Source organism: Colius striatus, chromosome 23 (assembly GCF_028858725.1).
Source record: "Colius striatus isolate bColStr4 chromosome 23, bColStr4.1.hap1, whole genome shotgun sequence".
NCBI lineage: Eukaryota > Metazoa > Chordata > Aves > Coliiformes > Coliidae > Colius > Colius striatus.
In genome coordinates, this window is record NC_084781.1 from 6,121,663 (window position 1) to 6,140,348 (window position 18,686).

At 61.1% G+C, this 18,686-nt stretch overlaps 2 protein-coding genes across 4 annotated transcripts; both read left to right on the plus strand.

Moving 5' to 3' along the window:
- Nucleotides 1–2,838: 2,838 nt before the first annotated feature.
- FXYD6 (FXYD domain containing ion transport regulator 6) lies at nt 2,839–11,465 on the plus strand. 3 transcript variants are annotated; one of them, XM_062014128.1, is made up of 8 exons: nt 2,839–3,007; nt 8,431–8,493; nt 8,639–8,680; nt 8,802–8,876; nt 8,976–9,012; nt 9,274–9,323; nt 9,427–9,469; nt 9,964–11,465. In XM_062014128.1, exons 2-7 carry the CDS (start codon nt 8,436–8,438, stop codon nt 9,453–9,455), a joined length of 291 nt encoding a protein of 96 aa, XP_061870112.1. In that variant the 5' UTR covers nt 2,839–3,007; nt 8,431–8,435; the 3' UTR covers nt 9,456–9,469; nt 9,964–11,465. The 3 variants fall into 3 exon arrangements, with proteins under 3 accessions (XP_061870112.1, XP_061870113.1, XP_061870114.1); XM_062014129.1 differs by having other exon boundaries at nt 8,434–8,493; XM_062014130.1 differs by lacking the exon at nt 9,964–11,465 and adding an exon at nt 9,801–9,929.
- Nucleotides 11,466–12,304: 839 nt separating this feature from the next.
- FXYD2 (FXYD domain containing ion transport regulator 2) lies at nt 12,305–15,068 on the plus strand. The gene is made up of 6 exons (XM_062014131.1): nt 12,305–12,657; nt 13,509–13,547; nt 13,684–13,758; nt 14,535–14,571; nt 14,707–14,737; nt 14,900–15,068. Exons 1-5 carry the CDS (start codon nt 12,648–12,650, stop codon nt 14,729–14,731), a joined length of 186 nt encoding a protein of 61 aa, XP_061870115.1. The 5' UTR covers nt 12,305–12,647; the 3' UTR covers nt 14,732–14,737; nt 14,900–15,068.
- The last annotated feature ends 3,618 nt before the right edge of the window (nt 15,069–18,686 follow it).

An 18,686-nucleotide genomic window follows, 5' to 3' on the forward strand; every position in this document is an offset into this window, starting at 1 on the left:
GTGGGTCTGAAGTCACAGCCTCAACTTAGGTCTGTCCAAAGGCTCTGAGAGTTTCTGCTGCTAAGAGTTGTAGTGTGTACCAGAGAGCAGCAGCTCACGGGGTTCTGTTGCTGCCCAGGCTGGCATGCTGCAGAAACAGAGCCTTTGAGAAACAACAGAACAAAAATTGGAACCTAACAAGAGCTGATTTTGCTGGAGCTATGTTCCTGGAAACTGTGCCGTTTCAGCATGTGGAGGACCTGCTTCTGCGCTGTGCATTTCAGCTCCTCAGAGGTTACTGCTCTTCTGTTCTCTGAAGCAGTCTCTCAGAGCAGAGAAACTAATACAGATTTATGTCTCCTGAAGCTGACGTGCAGCAGCTCTTCCTCACAGGCCACAGAAAGGTGTGCTGTGTTTCCCCAAGGGCTGAGGTTTTCTGACCAGCTCTGAAGCAATGATTCTCTCATGAAGCTGCCTGGCCCTGCCTGTTGCACTCTGCTGTTCCCAAAGACAGGGCTGTGCAGCCTCAGACTTAGACACCACTTTGCCTCTTCTCCACGGGCATCTGAGCAAAAAGGTCCCGCTGCCCATCACCCCCAGGGGATCAGAGCCATGGAGGGTGCCAGCCGGGCCCTGAGGAACCTCCTGGGACCTGCAGCTCTCACAGAGCCCCCTGTGCTCAGCTTCCTTGGCTCGCTGCAGCTCTGGAGCATCTGAGCCCAGGGGCTCTGAGCATGGCCCCACAGCCATATGGGCTGTTGCCATGTTTTTCTGTGCTTTGGAATATTGGGCCAAGAGTCCTCAAGGAACAGAAATGACAGAAATACAGTCTGTTGGGCACCAGTGAATTACAGCCCATTAGTGGTGCTTTTCTCAAGCCCTCCTTTTATAGCTCTTTGTTCTGTTAGGGCGAAACTGATTTGTTTATATGGTTTCAGAGATGATGTTTCTCCACAAAAATGTTTTTCCCACACTTTTGGATTGGTTCCCTTCCACAGGCAGTAACATCAGCACTTGGCATAGCGCCACTGAACTTCAGCTTGTGCAACAGCCACGGGGTGGGCTCAGACAGAGCACCCCGGGCAGCGCCACGGTGTCGTCCTTGGCTCCCAGGGGACTATGGCAGCTCTGGGCACTGTCTGCTCTGTTTGCAAGCTTGGCATTAGAGAAGGGAAAGACCTTAAAATGGGAGGGGAGAATTGTGGGGAGCAAGCAGCGTGTTGCCCTGCTGCCGGCCAGGCCGCACTGCCCCCGCGCCGGAGGAGACGCCGGCTGCCCAGCTTCTCTGCTGTAAGATGACACAGCCCCAGATGAAATCATTCCCTTCTCGGAGCTCCTGGCACTGCTCCTGTTGACTCAAACGGCATGAGGAGATCAGCCCAGCCCCTTGCTTAGCAGAAGCTGCCGTCACTTGCCTGGCCTCGATGCTGCCCACCTCACCCTGGCCCAACTGAGCAGCCGTGGCTGGGTACAGCTCTCCCCAGCAGCAGGGCTCTGGGAGCAGATGTTTCCCATTAGCATCAGCTGGAGCCATTTCCCCTCTGTGGCAGTGTCACAGCAGACACTTCTTTCCCCCCCACACACAAGGGATCTCTGCTTTGCCTGAGTTTGTACAGATGGAAAAAATCTTTGCTGCCCACTATTTTAGATTCTAGTTGCTTTGGGCAACACCTTGTAAACAAGAGCTGCAGGAAGGGGAGCACATCCCAGATCCAGCCTGTGTGGGTGCTCCGTGTCTGGGCTGAGCGAGACCCACTGCGCTCACTGCAGTGCCCCAGGCAGCACCACGTCAGAACATCTCGCTGTGTGCAGTGAATGACACAGCTGAGGACTGGGTAAGGTCCCAGAAACCCAAAACTTGATTACAACTGCTTGATCTGTGCCTCGCTCAGTGCAGGGTAACTGACAGCCTTATCATGTCATCCTTACGCATGAGAGAACCTTGACGTTGTCCAGCTCTCTCTGCTGGCCTGCATCCCTTGACCTGTCTGAATAATTGCCTTGAAATGCCAGTGCTGCTTTATTTTCTTTTTATACTTTACTGGAAATGGGGAAGTGAATGTACAATGGGCTACGTGTCGTTATTGTCTGATTCCTATCTGAGATGCATTTGGTTATTAGGGGATGAAGCAGCTCAGCGGTGAGAGCATTGCTAAGGTGTTTTTTTCAAGAAGAAATGGCTCTCCAGGGCAGCAGCAGGAGCTGGGCAGACATGGGTGTGCCAGGCTAGCCTGGAAGAGAGCGATGCCCCATGCATTGGGCACTCAGCTGCTCCCCAGCAGTGCACAAAGCACCGTGTTCCTCATCCAACAGTGCCCAGCCTGCAAGAAGTTCCGGGTTCGCGTGGGTATCACCGAGTAGGTTTGATGCCGTGCATGGCACAGCTCTCAGGAGCTCAGAGCAGGCCTTCAGCTCACTGTGCTCCTACCGCAGATGCCCACAGCCACGGGAAGGCGGCCCTGCAGGCACCCCGGCGGCTCCGAGCACAGCCAGGACGGCTTCCCTCTCTGCGGCGACTGCTCCCGGGCCAGCAACAGCTCCCGGGCTGTGCCACGCTGTATTAAACACCTATCCCCCGCCCAGATCCTGCTCCTCCCGACGTGCCCGGCTGTGGGCTGCCACGAAGCTGCGCGACAGGGCGTTCGTTCACAGCAGCAGCGGGTCCAGCCCTTCCTTCTCCCTCCGTTAGACGGCATTTTGCCTTGGCTGCCCGAAGCATGCGCTGGCTTCTGACGGTCTCTGGGTAAGGATCCGGGTGAGCCAGTGCGTGCAGAGGGTCTCGATGGGCCGGCAGCCCCCGCCCCGCCCCGCGCCGCCGGCCCGCCCCGTCCCGCCCGCCCCGCCCGCTCCGGCTCCCGCTCCCGCTCCCTTTGTGCGGCAGCCGCGCACACGCCGCACGCTCGTCCCGCTCCGCTGCGCTGCCCCGAGCCGCGGCCGCCAGCCCGACCCGACCCGACCCGACCCGACCCGGCTGTGTCCGGCGCTGCCGCCCGGCCCGGCCCGGCCCGGCCCGGCCCGGCCAGCTCAGGTGGGTCCGGTTGGGAGGGCGGCGCGGGGAGGGCTCGGGTGTCTGTGCGCGGGGGAGCCCGGCTCCGCGGATCCGTAAGCGCCGGTGTCGCGCCGAGCCGCGGTCCGCAGCTTCCGAAGAGGCTGCCCCGGGGGCACGGCCCGGCTCCCGGCCCGCGGTGCTGGGACCGGCCCGGTGCCCCGAGGGCATCGCCCCGCGCCTCGGGTCGCCCGCAACCCCCGGGCCCGGCGGCTGCCATGGCAACACCGGGTACCGTGGTTTCCCTCATCCCGCCGTTGCCTGGTTACCGGCCCCCCGTGCTGGGAAGGATGCCCCGGCCGCCCGGACACCACCGTGGGTAGCCGGCGGGGACACGCCTTGGCTCCCCCCAGCACTCACCAGGCTGGCTGGGCTCGGTGCCACGCCGAGATCTCGGGGAATAGGGGGGTAAAGCCTCCTCCCCGGCTGCTTGGCAGCACCCTGGCTTCTGTTGTTCAATATTTTAGTCACACCGTAGCGATACATAAACAGACAGGCGCTTTAGCCCGGGAAGGCGCACGGGGGGAAGGACGAGCGCGGCTCTCGGGGTGTGTAATTAACGCTGCCTGGAGAAACAGCCCCCCGAGTCCATGTGGCGGAACTCGCATCTCGCAGGAATATTCCTGTGGGTGGGAGCGTGACAGGTGGTTCGTGTGCATGTGAATCAGCTTCGCAGCTCAAAAGAGCAGCGTCTGCGGAGGAGCTGCCGTGGCCGGTGGCTCCAACGGCAAGCGCCCGGTGCTGCAAGGCGTGGCCGGCTCCCGGTGGGATTTTCGGTCCCAATTTGAACAGGAGAGAAGCCCAGAGGGTCCCTGCCCGTGTGTGGCTCTGAGGCGGAGTGCTGGGGAGCGCGTGAGGAGCAGCTGCTGGTGTGGAGCGCGCTTGCTGCAGAGCTAGGGCCACCTGTTAGATTGTGCTGAGAATCCCCCTGCCTGCGGGCTGGGGGGCTGCCTGCAGCTCCCTCTTCTCAGGCTCCCACTCCACCCTCACCTTGGGATTCCAGCTGCCTCCTTGAAACGTGTCCGTTCAGGTCACAGGGAATCATGGTTTTACCCAGAGTTCAGACCATGGTGTTGTGGACAAGTTCCCCCACAGAGCAAGCTGGCGACTCGCTGTCTGGCTCCTCTCCTCTCTTTGCTTTTGGGGCCCTTTGTGTGTTTCCAAAGCCTTAAAGCCGGCTGTGAAGACCCAGCGGGCAGCGCCAGGCCTTCCGCTGGGCCGTGTGCACACGGCTGTGGGGCTGGCAGGGACCACGGCTGTGCCCAGTGGGGACTTCTGTTTGCCTCCTCCTCGGTGGTGCTCACAACTGATGGCAATGGCAAAAGAGAGCATGGAGAAAATGTCTGCTGTCTGCTGAGCGTGGCAGCACTGTGGCAGTACCCCAGGAACACACAGCAGCCTGAAACAGCTCCTCTGACGCTGCCATTGCAGTGCTTTGTGGGGATCTGGATTCCTCTCGGCACCGGGACCGCCCGGTAACCTCTGCTTTTGCCTGACCTGTTTGATTCCCTCAGGGATCAGCCGGCGTGGGAAGGGCTGGGGCGCTTCAAGCGGGTGTGCTGCTAAGCTCAGCAGCACCTCGTCATCTGTGAAGCAAACGAGGAGCTCTGTGCTGGAGCTCTGCCTCATGCCAAGGCTGCCCTCGCTGCTCTGTGCCCCTGCTGCCCCGGGGAAGCGGGTGCCACCGGGGCAGGCTGGGCACTGCGCCTGAGCTGCGGACGGCTGGGCAGCTCCTCGGCAGTTCAGGGTCAGTTGCCTGTGGCTGGGAGAAGCCCTGCAGGAGGCAGGTATAATGCTGGGGGATGCAGCACAGGGTGTGCTCAGAGCTTTGTGTTCGGTGGCTCCCTGTTCATTGTGTGCTCCCACAAGCCTTGACCCAGTCGGGGCTGGGCCGTGGGGGTCTGCCCATGAGTCTTGTTCGGCAGAAGCAGGGCTGAAGTTTGGTTACCTGGGGCTCCTGGAGAGGATTTCCTTTGAGTATCATCTGCTTTGGGGAGACATCAGAAACCAGTGAGAGATGATTAGATCTTAGGAAAGTCAGTTTTGTGTTGTCCATCTGGTCAGCCTTTGAATCAGCACCAAATCTGCCCATACCAGAATGGGCTGGAGATCTCTCCATCCCCCTCACTTAGGAAGGCGAGGCACAACAACTGGCACATTAATTGCGAGATTGATCCTGACATGAAATGGCAGAAGAGCACATCTATGCAGAGCTGGAGATGTCCATTCACACAAGCAGGCTCTGAAATGCTCCAGGCAGCTGAGCACTGCTGTCATGGTCTTGGGGGCTTCGCTCAGAAACCAGAGATTTTAACTAGGTCTGATCTTCGGGAGATGCCCTGAGGACTCCTGAGGGAAGGAGGAGGCTGCCCAGCTTTGTGCTGTGATGGCTGAGATTTGACAGGGCAGATCTATGCGAAACAATGAAGAAGAAAAGGGGACTTGAAGATCCAATGCCCATTACAAATTTACCTGCCTTGCACTGGCATGAACTGCTGTGCCACCGAGAGCTGATCAGCAAGCAGGAGAGACTGGGCCTGTGTGCCCACACCCCCTGCTCCTCCAACCCAGTGACAGCAGCCCGAGCATGGCATGGGGAGGGAGCAGCGATGGTGGTGGCCCTGGCACAGCCACCCAGCTCTGCTCACAGCCATGCTGATATCACAGGTCCAACAGGAAGGCAGTGCTGTGGTTTGGTTTGTGCTCGGCTGGGAGGCTGGGAGGCTGCAAACTTTGTGTTGCTAATGGGGAGAAATCAGGGAGCTTTGTGAGGAGCGGGGCCGTGCAGCCCTGGCTGGGCACGGGGCTGCCCTGGCTCAGCTGGCAGAAGGGATGTTCCCACTGCCTTTGTGCAGAGGTGCAGCTGGATGCATCCTGAGCGAGGGCAGCGAGGGGGAAGGGCAGCAAACCCTCTGCGGTGTTTGCTCTTCTCGCTTTATTTCAGCTTCACGGAAGAAGTGGGTGGGCCAGCTTGAAACAACCCAGAAAACCTGTGGCACTTCGCGAAGCATATGCTTCTTTGGAGGAGAAGCAGGCTCATTTGCACTCCAGAAAGCTGTGTTTGTTTTTCCAGCAAGGACACTGCCAACGCTGGTGGTTAACTCGGGGAGAAGTTTTAGTGAGCGGAAGTGTGTGAATTTTAGGAACTGAGTTAGAAAAACAAAGAACATATGTGTACCGTGTGCTTGGCTCGGCAGAAAAGTCAACTCTGCCGCGCTAAGTGCCAGAAGCCAAAAGCTGAGCAGAGGGTGGGAAGGAGGTCTGTGGCCCACGTCCTCGGTGGGAGGCAAAGCTTTCGGTGCGTGTGGAGCTGGGAGATTTGGGTGGTAGTGGCCTTGGTGAGTACTGGCAAAACACCAGAAGCAGGGCAGGGACCGTGGTGAATAATGCCAGATCCACAAGTGTCTTTCCCGGGGCTGGTGCCGAGCTGCTGCAATGACAGTAGTCAGTAACAGCAGGAATGGTTAAAAAGCTGACAAATATTTGGTAGGTGTTGTTCATACGCCACAGAGCTGACTAACAGCGTTCACCCAGCAGCGGCACGTGCTCTGTGGCATCTCCTTGTGCACATCCAGCACTCTCCTGCTGCCTGACGGCTCTGCTTCTGCGCTGGCAGCCCTGGCAGTAAACAGATAAAGGACGCGAGATAAAGGACATGGGCAAATGTGCAACTAGGAGTTACTGTATCACCAGCTGTTGAGTTCTTTGTACATGTTTCTAAGACCTGGTAATTACCCAGAGTGACACGCCTCAGCAAACGAGGGGGTTTGTCTGGGCACAGGGAGCCAGCACAGCGCTCCAGCACAGCGAGGCAGCGCAGCCCCACGCGCACAATGGCAGCAGCAGCTGCGGGCGAGGGAAATTAAACCCTCCAGCGTTCAGATGCAACACATCCACTGCAAAACGACCAGGCATGGAAGGGGAGGGAGGGACCTGAATTACTGTGGGACGAGACTTGTTTTGGAAGTGTTTGTGAGGCTGAGCACGGTCCCCGAGGCAGCTCTGGAGCCCATCTGTGGGCTGAAGCACTGCTGGGGCCAGCTTTGGCACTAGTGGGTGCCATTCCCGGGCACCTCCATGGCACAAGCTGAGATGAGGGGCTGGGGCAGGATCTGGGGGACCTCAGTGTCCTATGGAGCAGGGCTGGGCCAGCTGAGCTGCTTTCCCCCCACTGCTGGGGCTGAGGTTGAGCCTGGGTCGGGCTGTGAAAGGGCTGAAGAGCAGTGCACCGGGGTCCGTGTCCGTCGGCTCACTGCATTCCTGCTCTGCCCAGGGCCCCTTCCTTATCGGCACTAGTCCAGCGCAGCAGCTGCGGCAGCTCCGTAGCACTCGGTGCTGTCAGTGCTGTGCAGGGCGCCTGATAACCCCCTTCCTGTCCCGTGCCAGCAGTCAGCCCTCGCCCTGCTCCCGCACCATGTATGGCCACCCAGCCCTGTCCTCGCGGCCCTTAGTGTCTGCCGGCACCGAAACATGAGCCAACGGTGCTCCAGAGCCCCAGCGCGCTCCCGGGCAGGAGGCCCAGCTGCTGGGTCCCCTCCTCCTGGCAGGAGCCGGCCCCCACACACAGGCAGAGTGTCGGCAGTGCCCTGTGCCAGCTGGCAGCTGCTCCCTGGGCCCCTTTGGGACCCCTGGGGAGGAGGAGAGGGGATGCTGGAGGCCAGTAAGTAGGTACTGGGTGCTGGCAGGGACCTTCTTTGCAGCAGGGGTACTTGTCCCAAATGAGTGAAGCAGCTCAGGGCACGGAGATGAGCTGGCAGGGAGCGTGGCAGCCCAGGTGCAGCATGCTCACAGCCAGGCTGGCATCACTCGGACAGGGGTCCGTGCTGCAGGTGGGTGTCCCAACACAAGAGCAGCATGTAAGTGCAGGGAATGGAGATGGGCTCCGCTTGGGAGCTAAGAGGTGTTTATGGTCTCTCCTTGCTGCTGCAGGTGAGTGTGGAGAGCCAAGGGGGCAAGTGTGGCTGTGAGCTCATGTCCCACCAGGGCCACTGGCCTCATTGTAGGAGCCTGCTGTAATTGCTATGCTAATTGGGACAAATTAAAGTATGCTCTGAGTGAAGGGCATGCTATTGACCTTGATGGGGAGATCACAGCCTTTGTGCTGGCCCCATTGCCTGCAGCACAACCTGCAGACTGCACTGAGATGCAGGCCAGGAGCAGAGCCAGCAGTGCAGAGGTGCTTGAAAATATACCTGAGAACCCACAAACTCTTTCTGCTCAAACCCTTCCCCTCCATTGTGCCTGTGAGACACCGTGTCCTTGTGGGGCTCGGCACAGCGATGACACCAGGGATAGTGGCTGGGACCCTGTGTGCCCCAGTGGGGCACAGGTTGCTTGTGGTCCCCTCCTGCAGCCCAACCCTGTCCCTGGGTGCTGAAGCCCCCTTTCCCTCCCTTGTCTCACAGCAGCCATGGAGGCAGTGCTGATCTTCCTGTGCTCCCTGCTGGTGCCGGCGGCGATGGCAGACGGTAGGTGCCAAGTGCTTCCTGCATGCCAGGGGATGATCCCCCCTCTGTTCCATGGCAGTCCCAGCAGGGAGTGGGGTGCCCATGCTGGCAGGGGGACACAGGGTGGCAGGGGCTCCCCTCACTCCCCTTCTCTGCTCATTTCCAGTGGCCACCCAGGAGAAGGAGGAGGAGGACCCGTTTAACTACGGTGAGCGTGGCCGTGCGTGAGGCTGGGTGCTGGCAGGGTGTGTGCCTGCGTGGTGGGATCAAAGGAGGCTGCCTCCAGCCCCCAGCCCAGCACGAACCAGCCCCTGTGTCCCCTCCTGCAGATTACCAGAGCCTGAGGATCGGCGGGCTGGTGTTTGCTGTGGTCCTGTTCACTGTTGGCATTCTCCTTATACTCAGTGAGTTGGGGAGCGGGCGGGTGCTGCGTTTGCAGCCTGGGGGAGCAGAGGCTGCTCACATTGTCCACGCTCATGGTGTTTCTCTCTCTCTCCTCACAGGCAGGAGGTGCAGGTGCAGTTTCAACCAGAAGCCCAGGTGAGTGAGGGGAGCATGTCCCCTGGGGAGCCTCTGCTCAGCGCTCGGCTCTTCCCAGCTCACCCTGCAGCTCTTGGGGTGGCTGCGCTGTCCGAGCATCCCTGTCAGGTGCCCGGTGCCCAGAGCCGAGGGATGCCGTGCCACAGGGCTCCTGGCTGGCAGAGCGGCTCGGCATGCTCCCAGGGCACCTTCCTCTGGGCATCCCACCTCAGGGACAGGGCACAGGCCCCTGCCTCGCTCACCCTGCTCCTCTTCTTGCAGAGCTCCGGGGGATGAGGAGGCTCAGGCCGAGACCCTGATCACGTCCAACGGTAAGGCTGCGGCGCCCGGCTCCCGCGTGGCAGCCGCCTGCCCGTGGCACGGGCCAGGCACACCAGGCGGGCGCTGCTCACAGCTCTGCTCTTCCCTTCACAGCGACGGGGGCGCAGAAAGCAGACAACTGAGGCAGAGGCATGTGGTGAGTCCGGCCCAGGCAGTGCCCGCCGTGGCACCGGGGCTGCCACAGCCCGGGAGCTGGGAGGGAAGGGAGGGAGCGCGGCCGGGGCCGTGTGTGGGGCTGCCTGCGGGGCTCAAGGAGGGCGGTATGCTGGGAATGAGCAGGTCTGTGTCCCCAGCACGGTGCAGGGGAGCACTAGGGGGGCTGTGCAGGGAGCTGCATGGTGCTGGCGAGGTCCCTCGTGTCCCGTCCTCAGCAGCCTGGCAGGAAAAGGAAGCATCTGTCTGGATTTTCCCTTGCATTGCGTTTCCTTTCCTTGTGCTCCCCTGCCCCAACGTGGGTTTATTTTTAGGGCCTCTAGAGATCCCTGGGGTGCCTCACTCCTCGCCAGCAGCACCCCAACCTCCTGGGCTGTGGCCCACATTCGGAGATAAGGCAAGGCTGCAGCCCATGGTGCTGGGAGCAGTTTGTGCAGACTGTGCCCAGCCTGACTCGCTGCTCTCCCTCCCCTCCAGCCCCAGAGGCCCGAGGACAGATGCTCAGAGCTCAGATGCCAGTGGCCTGCGAGGAAACAAACGGCAGCCCCAGGTCCCTCTAAGGAGCCACGAAGCTGCTGTTGCCTGTGTTACCCTGTGTCGTACTCCAGCACCGGTTCTGCATTTACTAACCCGACTAAACTCCGCTCACCGTCCTCTCTGCCTCCAGTGGTGTGTCATGTTGATGTGAGATGATCGTTACCTCTAGGGCTAGTCCTTGCCGGTGTCGTAATCGTGACTTTCTCTTCACCGTTGTCGTGCTGTGCGTGTGATTCGGGCTCTGTACGACGTGCAGGCGCTGCCCCCGAGCCGTGGGCAGGGTGGTGTGGGCTGTGGGGCACACAGACCAGTGCCTTGGGCACCTTGGCCAGGGCTCAGGGGCCGGTGCCACGGGGACCACGCGTTGCAGTTTCAGCAATAACCCCGCGTGGCCTGTCCCAGAGGCAGCCGTGGGGAGGGCGAGTCGGGCATTGACAGCCCATGGCTCAGCTTCCCTCGGTGCTGGCACCTGGGTGCCAGGTTTAAAGGCTGAAGGGAGCTCTCTTTTCTCACCTGTTTGGCACTCCCTGTTTCTGTCCCTGGCTAAAACCAAGCCGTTGGTGCAGGATGCTGCTTTAAGTGGCAGGAAGCGCTGTGGTGGCAGAGAAGCCCCCGAAATCCCCCAGCACGGTAACACTGTGAAAGAGGGCGGCTGTGCAGCAGTGCCCCTGCTAACCAGCACAAACCAGCTCCTCGCCAGCCTCTGCCTGCCCGCCAGACCAGGGTAAACAGTCTCTGAGGGCTAAAGAGAAACCCTGACTGAAGTGAAGATCCTGTCCTTGCTTGTCTCCTGCAGAGGGGCAGCAGCGTTTCCCCTGGTCCTCCCTGTCCTTCCTGATGCCTGGTTGCTCCCCGTGCCAGTGTTGTGTGTTGTCCCGTGGTGGTTATGTGCCATCAGCTCCCTTCCTCCCGCAGCGCCGGGGCTGACACAGGGGCCGTGTGCCGGCTCCAGGCGGGGCTGAGCCCTGAGCCCATCGTCACTTGTGTCCACTCACAGGTCAGCAGCAAACCTGTGAGCCCAGCCCCTTGCCCCAGCCTGTGCACCTCAGCTGGGGCTGGGGGCTGGGTTCCGAGAGGGGTTTCTGCTGTGCCCACTCTGCTGCGGTGCCTCTGGCGTGGGCTGTGCCCCTGTGTGCTTTTGTTCCTCAGTGGCTGTGGCAAGCACGGTCTGTCCTGTCTGCACAAGGCAGCGGGACTGTGTCTGCGGGGCCGTGTCCCTTCCCTTCCTCCTGGCCCCTGCAGAGAGCTCTGCTCCCCTCCTGCCTCCCGGGGCCGAGCAGAGCCCGGGCAGCCCAGCGCAGCCCCGTGTCCGTACGGAGTGCCCATGCTGTCTGTACTGTGCCGTCGCTGTTAACACGAAACAAAGCAATCCCTGTGCTGTCTACAAATGGCAAAATCCTGACTGTTGTAAAATAAACCCAGCTATTGTGTCTCCTTTTAAAGAGGCGAGTGTGCTGCTGTGGTGAAGGACTGGTGTGTTCTGTGCTATGCCCTGAAGAGGGAAAAGAATAAAACATCCTTTCTATGGGTGCCTGGCTGCGTTGTCTCCAGGGCTGTGGCCTTTCCCGGGCTCGGGAGGAGGCTGTGGGGAGCGAGGCCAAGGGCTCCAGCTCAGCCCAGGAGGGAGACTGGCTCTCTGGTGGTCAGCTGCCCACGTCCCAGTGCCGGCAGCCTGGCCAGGCCCGGGGGGATCGGCGGCCACGGCCCCCCGCAGCCCAGCCGGGCTTTGTGCTGGCGGCAGCGGGCTGGCTGAGCCCCCTCCCTGCCCCGCTCGTTCCTGCAGCCAGCAGCAGTTTCAACAATAGCCAGGGAGCGTGTGAAGGGCGCGTGAGCGGGCAGCCTGGCGGCACAGCCCCGAGGGCTGGGGGGACAGAGCCCCCTCGTCCCTCAGCCTGTGGCAGCTGACACGACGATGGAGGGGGAGGCTGGGCACCGCCTGGGCTCCGGGACAGCGGTGCTGCCGGTATGGCCCCACGTGCCACCTCCCCGGGCTTGGCATCACCCCACGGTGCAGGAGCTGGGCTGTCCTGGGCATGACAAGGCGGGTGTTCCATGGGGCCGGTTCCCCCCGGCCCCCGCAGTACTAACCGGCTTGGGCGCGTGACTCTCAGGGGAGAGCAAACTGGATGGAGCAGCCTGCCTGGCACCAGCCCTGCCGCCGTGACTGGCACAACCCCGAGGGGCACGGCGTCCTGGCACCCACAGCATGGACGTGGGGTGCTGCAGGACCCCCAGCACAGCCCAATGCTGGGCTGGGATGGGCTGAGGCGGGTATTGCGGGGCCAGGCTGCGGGATGGGCACGCTGCCCGCTCCTCTCCAGCCACAGCCCTGCCCCAGCCCAGCCCTCTGCCCCTGCCGCGGGAGCTGAAGCCCCGTGGGCCTGGCGCTTGGGAAGCGAGGGAGGGTGTGCTGGGGAGGGCTGGCACGGGGGTGCGCAGCCTGCCCGCCCCTCCCGGGCCTCCTTCCCAAAGGCGGGCGGCAGCCCTGTGCCTCCCCTCGTGACCGTGATAAACATTACACCGAGGCTGTTAATGTTTAATGAGATTTGTCTCCCAATTAATGTGCTTTCCCGTGGGCTCCCGCTACCAGAGCGAAGACATCCAGCCGCCGACACGCTGACGCCATGGGTGACGGTAAGGGTGCTCCGGGGAGCGGGGGGCTGCCAGGCACCTGCAGCCACCCTGCTCGGCGCCCCTAGAGGGGCTTCCCTGGGGGTGGGCACCTTCACAGGGGCATCTCTGTGTGAGCAGCAGGGCTGCCATGGAGGAGGGTTTGGGGGAGATGTGGGGACTAGAGCTCTTCAGCTTGCTGGCACATCAGTGATGGCTGGTGTTTCGTTTCTTGGAGAGGGGCATTTCTCCTTGCCAATGACTCCTGGCAGAGGGATGTGCAGTCAGCTAAGGCAGCGCAAGGGGTAACACAGCTGGCAGATAGACGGCTGTGGGCATGGAGGGAAGAGGCTGCCAAGACATGCCTGGCACTGAGGGGCTGTTCGGTGCTCTGTGTCAGGGGAGCAGAGCCATCTCTGCCCCGATGAGCTCCAGGGGAGCAGAGTGATTGCTGCCCCAATGAGGTCCAGGGAAGCAGAGTCATCACTGCCCTGATGAGCTCCGGGGGAGCAGAGCCATCACTCCCCACCGGCTCCTGTAGGCAGCAGTGGTCTGAGAGTACCGAGAGGGCTGTTCTGCTGCCTGAGCAAACAGCAACCAGCTGCTCCAAACATTCGAGCCAGGTCCCTCTCTGCAGCTTCACCTGGAGCTCAAAGACTCACAGGCATCCTATGAATACATCCTGCAAACATCAAGTTTAAACTTCCTGGGGTGAAAAAAAGGAACGTGGGAATCCTTTCCTGTCTTGGCTAGACCTCAAGGAAGTCAGAGAGCTCTTGCTCGCAGTCTTCACTCTTGATCTTTCCCCTCGCCTCCCTGTCCAGGCGCACGGCACCCAAGCCTTTGTGCTCACTTGAGTTTCTCCTCTCTTCCAGAACAAGCGCCCGAGCAGGGCCTGGACAGGTTCAGCTATGGTGAGTGTGTGTCCCAGGCAGCCCAGGGGCTGCAGAGCGGGCAGCCCCCTCCCACGCCCACCTGTGGGCGCTGCGCTGCGGGCTCAGCCCTGTGCCTCGGCCGGGCTGACGCCTGCTGGACTCTCCTCCTCCCCAGACTATGACACCATCCGCAATGGGGGGCTGATCTTCGCTGTCGTGGCTTTTGTCATCGGGCTCATCATCATCCTCAGTAAGTGCTTTGGGTAGCCAGGCACTCCCTTGGTCTCTGTTCCCCCCCTCCTGCCTCTTCTCTGCTCGCCTCCCTCCTCGCCCCGTGCCGGGCGCTGGCCGGGGGGCCACAGTCCCTGCCCGCCACAGCCAGTGGGCATCACCTGCAACCTGGCTGCCTGGGAACTTTCCATCTAGGCAAGCTCCCAACAGAAAGCAAGTTGGGAAGGAGACCACATAAATATTTAGCCTTTCCCTGCCAGCGTCGAGGCTTCAGAGAGAAGGTCACCAATTAAAAATAGCAGAGGAAACTCTGACATTTCCAGAGTGAGAAACCAGCTTTCCCAGAGCCCTCAGACCTCAGCAGCTCCCAGAGGGACCCGGTCCCTGCAAGCCCTGCCCGTGCCTGAGGGCACTGCCCACCCTGCTCCCAGTGGAGCAGGGTTAGGGAGGAAAAAAGCGCCTGCGTTTGCAATCCTGGGGGTAGCTTAGGGAGAGACGCACGTCCGAGCGGGACCCGTGGCGAGCACTTTTCTGGGCAGTGCCAGGGGCTGTGGGGGACTGAGCTGGGGGTCGGGGGGTGTCTCCCCATGCCGGTGCAGAGGCCAGGAGGCCACTCCCAGCGTGGAGGCAGGGGGGCTCGAGGTTTCCCACTGAAGCCAATCCCAGTGCTGCCTGGCACGGGGGGGACACAAGGGCACGAGCAGAGCTGCTTCACCAGAGCAGAGAGGAGTGGGTGAAGTGGGGCAGGGAGGAGGCTCCAGCCACAAAGCCTTCAGCTGCTTCTCTTGCCCCCAGGCCAGCGGTTCCACTGCGGAGGGAAGAAGAAGAGGAGGTAGGTGTTGCATGGTTTCGAGGCAGCCTCATCTCTCCTCCCCATCTCAGTCCAGCTGGAGTCTGGGCACACATCCCTCCTGCCTCAGCCACCTTGCCCAGCATAACACATCTCCCCTTGCTTTTTGCTCCACAGACAGGGAAACGAGGAGGACCTGTAGCTGCAGGTAGGTTGCAGGAGGATGCACCCTGCTGGCAGCCCGGTTCCCTGTGTCTGCCTGTGCCGGGCACCCGTGCTTCAGGGTAGTTCCTACGTGGGGCTTTGTCTTGGGAGAAGCTGGGACACACTGGCCTCTGTGGCTGTGTAACCCCTCACGCTCTGTTTCCAGAGCCACCATGGAAGCAGAGCTTCGTCCAAAGCAGAGAAGTCCTTGCCAAGGGCCACCCCTTATCCCGCTCCAGTGGATCCATTACCCTGCTCACCCCGGGCGAGGCCAGAACACAAATTGCCCTCGTGCTTTCCCCTCGCTAGATCCAGTAAGAGTTTCTTGGCTAATAAAGTGCAAGCTGAGAGAGGTTAAACTTTGTGCCTGAGGCATTTGAATCACCCACTCTCCTGGCCTGGCACCAATGACTTTTCTGCCCTGCAGACATCTTCCAACACAGACGCAGGAAAGGTTTCTGCTGGGTGTTCTGTACACCCACAGCACGAGGCAAGCAGCTGGCAGAGGGAGGGAGGGAGGGAGGGAGGGATGTTCCTGCTCCTGGCTGCTCTGCAGAAACAGCCCTTGCCCAGGATGAGCACTGGCTGCAGGTGCCCAGACCTGTGGGATGTGCCCTTCCCTGAGTCCCATGGTGAAGGTTTGGGGTGCTGTCAGGGGCAGGAGTGCTGTTTGTGCCAGGCTGCTTGTATGCTGGCTTCCATGGAATGCCTGATCCTGCTAGGGCAAGACTGGGGCGTCTGGCTCCATGGGCTCACAGCCTCATCCATCACTGGAGACACACGGCAGCATCTCCTTAAAAAAGAGAGGGATTTGGGGATGGCGCAGGGGTTTCCTGCATTCTCCCAGGCCCCAGCAGCAGTGCTGGGTGCCTCAACCATCCCGGTGCTGCTGATGGAGGAGACGGCAGCCCTGTTCCCCGGTTTGGGCTTCGATTGAGGTCAGACGTTGACAGTCAAATAGGATTAGCTGGGGGAAGGTTATTAGGCAAAATCCGTGCAATTTGTCTAATCTGAGGTGTTTCTTTAACACCTTAAGGAGATTATTTTGAAATATGGTTTTGACTTGACACTGCCCCACTGATGAAGACTCACTGCAGTTTTGCACCGTGCAGGAGGAACCAGAATCCTTTGGCAGAGGGACAAAAGCTCCCGTTCAACAGCACCCAGGAGGCAGTTGGCACATGAAACAAGCCCATCAGGGTCTCATGTCCTCAAGGCCCAGGGCTCCCCATTCTCCTCCTCAGTGTGCCAGGGCTGAGGACAGGGACGTGCCCTTCACGGTGCTCATCCCCTGGCACCATCCCCCCGGAGAGCCCCCCGGAACAGAGCCCCTGCAGCGCAAAGGGAGGAGATTAGGGCAGCGCAAAGCCCTGTCTGGCTCCTGCAGCCTGAGATCTCTGTCTCAGCACCAGATGGCATTAATAGCATTATTGTGCAGGGCTGGCGGACACCCATGTGCACACACACACACACACACACACTGCGTGCCTGTGCTAGGGCTTGGGGGCTGTGCCCCACTGCGGGGGTCCTGATGGGCTGCAGCCACAGAGCAGGGCACACTGCCTGGCCCAAAAGCTCACGCTGGGGGTACATTTGGATGCCAGGCTGTTCTCAGAGCTAACCTGTGAGCAGCCCAAGCTATGTGCCCCTCCAAGATAGGGCCAGGAAATCTGGTAATGAGGGACAGGCGAAAGGTATAAACAGATTGTATGATGCATGGTAATGTGGCTTCCCTGTGCCAGGGGCAGGGTGCTGCTTGCCAGGCTGGTGTGTGCCCCTCCTGAGGCACAGCTCTGCCTCTCTCCACGCCTCCATTGCTCTGGATGCTGAGCCCAGGAGCTATGGGAGTGGGAAAGGCCACTGCGCCCCTGCTCAGCTGCCATTCTCCTGCTGCTTCCCCAGCAAGAGGCTCCTGCTCTCCCCAGGGTCTGGGCAGGGGAGTTCATGGTCCTTGTGGCAGGGTGCCTGTCGGGATAAGCCCCAGCCCCGCAGCCCTTTCCCTGTGCCCGCAGCCCCACGGGTCAGCTGGGAGCTGTGGCCTTGGTGAGGTGGTGTCCAGCTTGTCCCCTGAACCAGCCAATCTTGGAGGATTTCTCTCACAGTTCCTGAAGCCCTTAATCTTCTCCAAGTAAATCTTTTCTGTGACACAAAGGGGATTGGGTAAATAATACAGTGGACAACTGGAGTGTCTTTTTCCTTGAGGAAGACTTCCAGTTCCCACCAGCTTCCCCTTGGCACTGGCTCTTTCCTCTTTGCTTTGCCAGTCTCTGGTGTACAGACAGGTAGGAGGGAGAGGGGCTCTGGCTGGCTGTGGCTTGGCTAGCTTCTGTGCTCAGTCCACACCTGAATATGAGATGTGGCACCGGGGCAGGAACAGGAGGAGCAGCAGGCAGGGAGGCTGGCAGCACAGCTCGCCCAGCATTGCTCCGCCATCTCCATGATGCCAGGGACTTGTTTGGCCCGTGAGGAAACGTGAATGCAAAATGTCTCCTTGTCAGTTAAAACAGGAGAGCAGCAAATGGTGACTAATGGAGCCAAAGAGGAGCACTTGATGATGTGGAGAAATGGGGCTGGGCTGGCGGGGAGCCAGCCACACGCCTCATTCTGCCTTTGTTCTGCTCCCGAAAAGGCAGCACATCCATCAACAGCAACGTGGTTGCCAACACAGCAGCCCTCCTTAAATTATCCTTCCAACCAAAGTAAATAACATCTCAGCCCTCATTTCCATGTTGCATGTGCCCCAAAGCCCTGGTTATCAGGAAATAAGATGAAGGGGTGCCCCGGAGCCCAGCCTGTGGCACGGCCACACGGGAGCGATGCTGGGTGAGCACAGCCCAGCAGTGTGAGCCCAGGGCTGGGTGGGCTGGCTCCTCATGATGGGATTCACAGTGGCATCTAGCTGTGAAGAAAAGAAGGGTTCTCGTGACTGCAGTCTGAGTGTCTGGGACTCTCTTTGCAGAGTTCCTGGTGTCTCCAGGTTTGTCCTGGAGCTCACAAGGACACAAACCTGATCTCCTTGGTGTTGGCACTGCTGCCAGACCTGGCTGCCCACCTCACCCGCCTCAGCCAGGCTCGAAGCCCCGGGATGCTGGAGCAACCCCTCGGGGAAGGGGGCACAACCTCCCACGCGTGTCCCCGACTCGTGCTCCTGAGCCACCCGGGCGTCGGGGAAGCCCCACGAACGCCCCGGCAGCGGCCGCACTGTGAGGCTGCAACACTAGAGGGAAGCAGAAATCCAGCTTCTGGGCTGGCGAGGAGCCCTGCCAGGGCAGCAGCCAAGCCCGGCCCCGGCCCCCGGTTCCTGCTTGGCCCCGGGGCCCCGGCAGCCCTGAGGGACACGCAGCCGCTCCTGCGCTGCGCGGGACACAGTGGGCTCAAGGTGGGTCCCCGCTTTCGGGCACGCTGACCGGCTGTCATCAGCCTGGCAAGACGCTGCCAGCCCCCTTGCACGTGTTTCAGCCCCCTCGCCCCGCCGCTGGGGAAACTGAGGCACGGAGCCGGGCTGCCACGTGTCGCCGGGCGAGGTGCGGGACCTCATCCGCAGCACCGCACAGGGCCAGCGGGTGAGGGGCTGCTGCGGGGGCGGTGGAGCCCAGCCCCCTGACGCCCAGGTGCTCCCGCAGCCGGCCCATTTGCCGCCCGTCTCGCAATCAGCCCCTGCGGGCATCCTGCGAGGGGTCAGCGGTGTGGCCGGGCCGGCAGCGCGGCGCTGGGGCAGCCCGCAGCCCGCAGCCCGTGCCCTGGGGCAGCCCGCAGTTCGCAGCCCGTGCCCTGGCTGCCGGGTCACGGCGGGCTGGCTTCCCTCCGGAGAGGTGCTGCCGGGCTCTGCGTGGGAAGCGCTTTGTGGGAATCGGCCTGTGCCAGATAAGTAGCCCTGTTGTTTTAATGACTGCTTCCTCCGGGGGATTTGCCGGGGAGGGTGGCTGAGGGCACGGCGCTGGGGAGCCGAGGAG

Coding starts and splice junctions, on each gene's coding strand:
- FXYD6 (XM_062014128.1), top strand. CDS start 8,436: ATGGAGGCAGTGCTGATCTTCCTGTGCTCCCTGCTGGTGCCGGCGGCG. Junction 8,494..8,638: donor GCCGGCGGCGATGGCAGACG/GTAGGTGCCAAG, acceptor GCTCATTTCCAG/TGGCCACCCAGGAGAAGGAG. Junction 9,013..9,273: donor AGTTTCAACCAGAAGCCCAG/GTGAGTGAGGGG, acceptor CTCTTCTTGCAG/AGCTCCGGGGGATGAGGAGG.
- FXYD2 (XM_062014131.1), top strand. Junction 13,548..13,683: donor CCTGGACAGGTTCAGCTATG/GTGAGTGTGTGT, acceptor CCTCCTCCCCAG/ACTATGACACCATCCGCAAT. Junction 14,572..14,706: donor GGAGGGAAGAAGAAGAGGAG/GTAGGTGTTGCA, acceptor TTTGCTCCACAG/ACAGGGAAACGAGGAGGACC.